The following is a 7,500-nucleotide window of genomic DNA, read 5'->3' as shown; positions in this document are numbered from 1 at the left end:
CGGCCTTAAACGCCAACTCCCGGTCTGCCATCGTCACATGGTCCCATACCGCCTCAGCGCTGACAATTGAACCTCCGCTTATCAACTGAGGAGTCAGGGAGAGATGGAGAGAGAGAGAGGAGGAATATTCAATATCATAATTTGCACATTATGGCAAATCTCTATTGTTACAAATGCCACTGAAAATATATTTTGCGTCAAGGATATTGTACTGACACTAACCTGGGGATGAATAACTAACTCTGAATATTATATTCAGCGTTAATTATATTGTTTACTTTACACTGTTTATTTTTTCTCATATCTTTATATTCAGATCTAATTTCATTGCCTATATTTATGTCTTTCTACTATTAATTACCCTGGCCATACCTGTACCTCCCCTCCCCCATGTTGCTATGACACCAGAATTTCCCCAAGGGGATCAATAAAGGAACATGTTATCTTAATACAGATTCACATGATTATAAAAGCAGCTACTATGAATGTTTTGGGGGGTGATTATAAAAGCAGCACAGAATGTTTTTGGGGGGTGATTGTAAAACAGTGCTCGCCTACTTGCCCTCGTTTTGTTGGAAGTTATTGTTCTTAAACCCACTCAGATTATTAATTAATGCAAATACACACCCTCAGAGCCAGGGCCAATTAGCAGTTTAGAAATGGCTAATAAAATGACACACAATAGCTAACGCCATTAGTCTACAACACAACACAACACAACAGAGCGACACAACACAACACAGCGACACGACACGACAACGACAACACAATATAGGGACACAACACAGCGACACAAAAGGCAAACCATTAGCGGAAGATGAAACAACAAATGTTCAGGAGCACAGCGCCAGTCAGGGATGATAATTGGCCCATTATGACAATGGAATAATTATATGTGTTAATGTAATATAAATATCGAGGAGCAAACAAATATGGGGGGGGGGGGGGGTAATCTCCTCTCTTCTGAGCTTGTTATTTAATCTGCATCGTGTTCTCTGACAAAACCTGGGAGGATGACTCATCAAATCGTTTTGTATTGATCGGATCCTCATGAATAAATAATGGAGACATTATGGGACGTTAAAAAATAAATGACTTAAAAAAGGAACACGCCAACATTATGTGAAATGCGCTTATCTTCTCCTCTGGGAGTCAGACAAGAACATAAATACAGATTTCCTTTCTGTGTCGTTTGGTAGAACTGAATTCATCTGGCTGTATGATAGCATGTACATTAATGCTGCATATATATTTATATTTACCATATATATATATTTATCCACATCTGTCTGTATATACCTGCATATAATCCTTTTTACATACCTGTAGATATTACATCTATATATGTAAAAAAAAAAATCTACTCTTACTAGTTACACTGCTGGCCAGAATGACTTACTACCATAGTGTCTTCATACCTGTATCATTGTACATAATAATACTATAACACTGTACATACATCTGATTAGCACTATTACTCAGTAGTACACTTTATATTTTTTATATCCAGTTGAATTACTTGTACATTGTATGTTACTATTGCACTTTACTGTTACAATTGCGCTCTGGTTAGAAGCCAAACTTATTTTCGTTGTACTGTACTTGTGCTGTATGATGACAATACATTTTAATATAATCTAATGTGTCTGTGCTTGTATGTGCATGAGCAGGGGTGTGTGTGTATGTGTGTGTGTGTGTGTGTGTGTGTGTGTGTGTGTGTGTGTGTGTGTGTGTGTGTGTGTGTGTGTGTGTGTGTGTGTGTGTGAGAGTTGGGGGAGGGTGAGTAAATGTGTGCCAGGTGATCAGTATTCTTGAAAAGGTGAGGGTGAAGGTTACTCTCGTTAAAGGAACAGAGATGACGGTGACGATAGTCGACACGCACCCCCCAAGACGCCCTGCCATCCATCTACCACCCAGTAGCACATCCATCACACTGAGGAACAGCCTTGTCACCTTGAGACTAGGGCACATGTGCACACACACACACACATACATACACGTACGCACGCAAGCATGGCACACACACACACACTAGAGCTGCTTGGTTATTGCAAAAATCATAATCACGGTTATTTTTATTGATGTTGAAATCATGATTATTAAACCACAATTACTCGTTGATTTGAGAACATCATAATACGACAACTGAATTTGTTTTAGCTTTCTTCTTGACCAAAGGCAAAGCCTTTCTGTCATCTTCTACAAGTTACCAAAGACGTTTAAAAATAATTGGAGAACCGTGCCGTGGCTCCTCCTCCCTCTCTCAACATGAGCTGAAACCACCCTTACTTCACTGTGACGGAAGGGTGCGCTGCATTTACAACACAAGACAAAATTAGAGCAACACGGCACGTGGCACAATAAAATCAATGGTAAATGCCAATGGTAAATGCTGCATTTATATAGCGCTTTTATCCAAATAGCTTTACAATTTTGTTCCTCACAATTTACCCATTTCACTCACACATTCTCCCACCAACGGCAGAGGCAACCATGCAAGGTGCCGACCTGCTCATCAGGAGCCCTTAGGGGTTAAGTGTCTTGCTCAAGAACACTTCCATGCGCTGCCCGGGAGGAGTGGGAATCGAACCGGGAGCCTCCGGATTACCAGACGACTGCGCTACCTCCTGAGCCACTGTCGCCCCAATAATCATTATTGTCTTGTTTTCATGATCATGTGAAGCCGAAAAGGTAATTGAAACTGGATTAAATCGCCCAGCCCTAACACACATTTTCTACCTTTGAACCTTGTACATCTGTGGCACACAAGTAGCTCCAACTGTTCCATCCTATTGTTCTACCCAGAGTGGCATTCGTCAGCGCTCTCTCCAGTCCAGAGCCAACCATGCATTCAGTCCCCAGGGGCTGAGGAGTCCGCTCTAACCAAGGCTGACAAGCGCTGCTCGGTCTCTAGGTATAGAGCTAGTAAAGGCCTAGAGCCAGCCACACACACAGCACCATTTGTCCTTTCTCTTGTCTACCATGACACTCCTTAAAAGGAACATGCCGACATTATGGGAAATGCACTTACCATCTTCTCCAGAGTCAGACAACAAGATAGATACCAATTCCCTCTCTGTGTGTTCTGTAGAAAGCTAGCCTAGCTTAGCACAAATGAATGGAAGCAGATATGGACCACTAGCCTAGCTGTTGGCCAACGTTAGGCTAATGGTCCATATCCGCCTCCATTCAAGCTTAGCTCGCAGCCAGATAACCTTCTACTGAACTCACAGAGAGGAAATTGGTATCTATCTTCTTGTCTGACTCTGGAGAAGATGGTAAGTGCATTTCCCACAACGTCAGCGTGTTCCTATAAGTCACGTAATCAAAATTTGCCTCATCCCCGCGACAACTGAATCCCCCTCGACGAGAACGCCTTTTTGAAATACATCCGATTATCCCAGCCCCTATTGTACACGAGGTCTTTTGCACCTGTGTGCGCTGACGCAGTGTGTTGGTGTGTGTGTACTGTATGTGTGTGTGTGTGATTGTACTGTATGTGATTGTGTGTGTGAGTGTACTGTATGTGTATATGAGTGTATGTGTGTGTGTGTGTGTGTGTGTGTGTGTGTGTGTGTGTGTGTGTGAGTGTACTGTATGTGTATGTGTGTGTGTGTGTGTGTGTGTGTGTGTGTGTATGTGTATATGTGTGTGTGTGTGTGTGTGTGTGTGTGTGTGTGTGTGTGTGTGTGTGTGTGTGTGTGTGTGTGTGTGTGTGTGTGTGTGTGTGTGTGTGTGTGTGAGTGTACTGTGTGTGTGTGAGTGTACTGTATGTGTATATATGTGTGTGTGTGTGTGTGTGTGTGTGTGAGTGTACTGTATGTGTGTGTGTGTGAGTGTACTGTGTGTGTGTGCCACTAATCCTCTAGCCCCACGATGATATAGCCTCACACTCAGCAGCTACACCAAGCGCTTAAACCAGTGGTCACAGACCCACCTCCGCTGATGGGTTGCCGGGATAAGCCGAGGGGATATAAGCCAATGAGAGGCAGGGGAGTGATTGTGGGGGAGGGACATCCACATCTGGAAGGGAAAGAACAGCCATTGTCATAGCGACAGATGAGGATGCTCCGCTGGTATTGACGAGTTAACCGGACGAGGCAAGGACACTTTAGGTCATACTAGAATCTTTAAAAACAGTGTGTGTGTGTGTGTGTAGGTATGTATGTAACGACCACTGAGTGACTGCTGCAGTATAATTACTGACTTGTTCAACATACAGCATATAGCAAGCAGATGGAATATGAAGGTGTGTAGGTTGAAGGACAGTGTGTAGGCCTCTGCTGTGCAGGCCGTAGATCAGAGGAGAGCAGCGACTGCTAGGTTGAATCAGCTGTGGTTCTGTGTTGGTGTGGGAGGTTAGGATCACAATGGCCCCTCGTCTCCACGACCACGAGAGAGAGAGGGGATTACGGGGTAACAGGACGGACGAGCAGCGCTCAGAAGAACAGGGGTCACTGAACATCTACAGTAGCCCAACCTGCAGCTCCCTCACACACACACACACACACACACACACACACATGTGTGTCTATCCACAGTCACGATGGACAGTGTAGTGAAGTGGCTGTGGACGTTAAGCGGTACTGCAAGTAAACTCACTCCCCAGAGGCGTCCGGACACATTACTAAGAAGTGAATTCACCTCTTGGTATAGTGGTCTGTGATGCTGCCCGCGGCGCGGGAGACCGGGGTTCGACTCCCACTCAGGGCATGTCAAATAAGACCGGGTTCACCCACAGCCTTGGTTCAAGGGTCAACCTTGCTCTTTTCCCCCCTGCTGTGCTGCCTTCCCCTCTGACCCCCCAGCACCCATCAATTTCCAACCCCATTCACTCCTGGTACAATCTGCCCGGGCCTCGTCAATCTGCTGTAATACGGGGGAGAGAGACAGGGAGTTAGGAAGAGCTAGATTGATAGAGAAAGAGAGATCCATTCATCCGAGTGTTCCTCCCTGCTCGCCTCCCTCCATCCACCCTAACGAGATCATCACTCTGCCCTCTCCAATACATCGCACATCATGTCTGAATAAATTAAAGTCGTTACATAATCGATTTCTCCCATCGCTGCCTTGGCACAGCCTGATACCTGCTTGATCAAAAGAAATACTGTAAACATAAAAACACACACACTCTTCATTACTTCCGTTAGCCCTGGCTGTAATGACCTATGTTATCGTCATGGTTGCATTGCAGTTACAACATCAAAGACCAGAGGGGGGGGGGGGGGGGGGGGGGGGGGGTAGGGGGAGCGACCATCTCAAAACCGCAAAACCAGTATTTGGGTCAATGCAAATGAATGCAGAGAAATCTACCTCTTGGTGTTGGACATACATGAGAGCGACGCCCGGCATTCTATACACGGTGGTCGCAGGTGAAAAGGACCGGGACGATTCTCAGATTGTGATTCTCTCCCTCTCTCTCTCTTGCTATTATCATCTTTGCACCACAACACATCAGAATTCACTGCACCGAAGGATCCCCTGCCCAGAATCCTCTTCTGTCTCTCAGAATAGCATAGCACAACACACACACACACACATACACACACACACGCACACACATACACACACACGCACACACACACACACACACACACACACACGCACGCACACACACACACACACACACACACACACACACACACACACACGCACACACACACACCTTTAGTCAGCCTTACCATGTTTGTGGCATGGAACTGTTCAGAGAGCGTATGCATGGAGAAGCCCGGTTCATACAATCATGATAATCAAATCTCCCCTTATTTGGAGCGGTGGTGCCGGTCGTCCCTGCCAGAGCGGAGCGCGAGATGTCGAGTAACAAGGTGCTTTTTATTCCAGAAAGAGGCTCCTCTCTCTCTCTCTCTCTCTCTCTTCTATTCTCTCTCTCTCTCTCTCTCTCTCTCTCTGTCTCTCTTCTATTCTCTCTCTCGATCCAACGCACCAAGTGAGTCTCGCGGTTTGTCCTCCTCCCCGTGTCTGCCAGCCCTGTTATGTAACACACTTATGCCCCGAGTCTGGGAGCCAATCAAAGATGCTCTGCCTCAAAACCAGTGAGGAATACACACACACACACGCACGCACACATCTGCAGCACAACGTCACCTCACACACACACACACACACACACATACGCACGCACACACACACACACACACACACACACACACACACACACACACACACACACACACACACACACATAAGCACGCACGCACACACACACACACACACACACACACACACACACACCCACCCACACACTGTACATGGCACACCAGTCGCCTCACACACACACACATGCACACTCCTTTTACACACTGACACTTCTCACTGCACAGCATTTAACACAACTCTATTAGGGAGCACCTGCCTGGGCCTTCAGAGATAAACTACAAATAACACCCACACAGATGCGCACACACACACACACACACACACACACACGTGCGCACTTGTGCGAGTATGCACACGTCGTACACACACAGACACACACTTGGAGGTTTACTCGTGCATGCACATCTGTAAGTATAGCACTCTGTCCCCGGTGTGGACCCCATGCACTGCAGTATGTGCCACGTTATCATCACATGTTCATGGGCCCGACTGGGGGTCCCCCAGCTTGGGGCCGGTCTGTGTGCTGTGCCATAGCAATGAAAACACACACACACACACACACACACACACACACACACACACACACACACACACACACACACACACACACACACACACACACACACACACACACACACACACACACACACACACACACACTCTCTCACACGTAGGCCCACATGCCACCACATGTGACAGTACGCCTGTATACATTGCACGGTTGCAACACACTCCCTAACATACTTAGAGTAAGACAGGCACCACTTAGCCCCAAACATATATACCCCCACCACACACACTTTACATTACACACTACAGCACTTAGCATCGAGTGTGAGAGTACGTATATTCAAGACCCAGTCAGGCCACTAGTCTATTATTAGGCCTATACAGAAAGCTGCAGGACAGGCTTTTAGCGTACCTGTTTTAGCATATCTATTCCTGACGTTCATACAACATTCATGCCTCCACTCTATCAGCTGATGCCACTGGATCTGAAGAAATGGGAAGTGCTTTTTCTTATACACACACATATATATATATATGACATGTCTTTTCACTTAAAGAGGATTTGTGATATTTGCAGGTGAACGATGATAAAAAATTTAAGCCATTAGTATTCAGTGTCTAAAAAGCATGCTGGAATGCTGCAAAATAAAATTAAGGGGGGGGGGGGGGTAATTGTGAATAATATGGAACAGTAAAATGGGAGTTAAGAGCAGAGCTGTATCTAAAATGGGGGAGACCTGAAGTGATGGACCGCTGAGCCCTCCTCTACTGGGCCTAGTCCGCACTGCCATTGGTTACTGCTCGGTGGGATTATTATGGTGGATCATTAGAACGAACGATCACAAAACCATATTATGTAGAAATTACCTATCC

The 7,500-nt window shown here is 45.9% G+C and overlaps 1 protein-coding gene across 1 annotated transcript in view; it reads right to left on the bottom strand.

Annotated features, from left to right (window-relative positions):
- Positions 1-7,500, bottom strand: part of arhgef9a (Cdc42 guanine nucleotide exchange factor (GEF) 9a) — a 135,931-nt gene that overhangs the window by 49,073 nt on the left and 79,358 nt on the right. Inside the window, 1 exon segment of the mRNA XM_084331222.1 lies at positions 1-85. This exon segment is cut by the window's left edge and continues 95 nt beyond it. Coding sequence (XP_084187348.1) covers positions 1-85 — 85 coding nt within the window.

The sequence above is a fragment of the Notolepis coatsorum genome, assembly GCF_963971535.1.
Source record: "Notolepis coatsorum genome assembly, chromosome: 16".
Classification (NCBI taxonomy): Eukaryota; Metazoa; Chordata; class Actinopteri; order Aulopiformes; family Paralepididae; genus Notolepis; species Notolepis coatsorum.
Note: the sequence above shows the minus strand (reverse complement) of the source record. Positions and strands in the feature narration are given on the sequence as shown.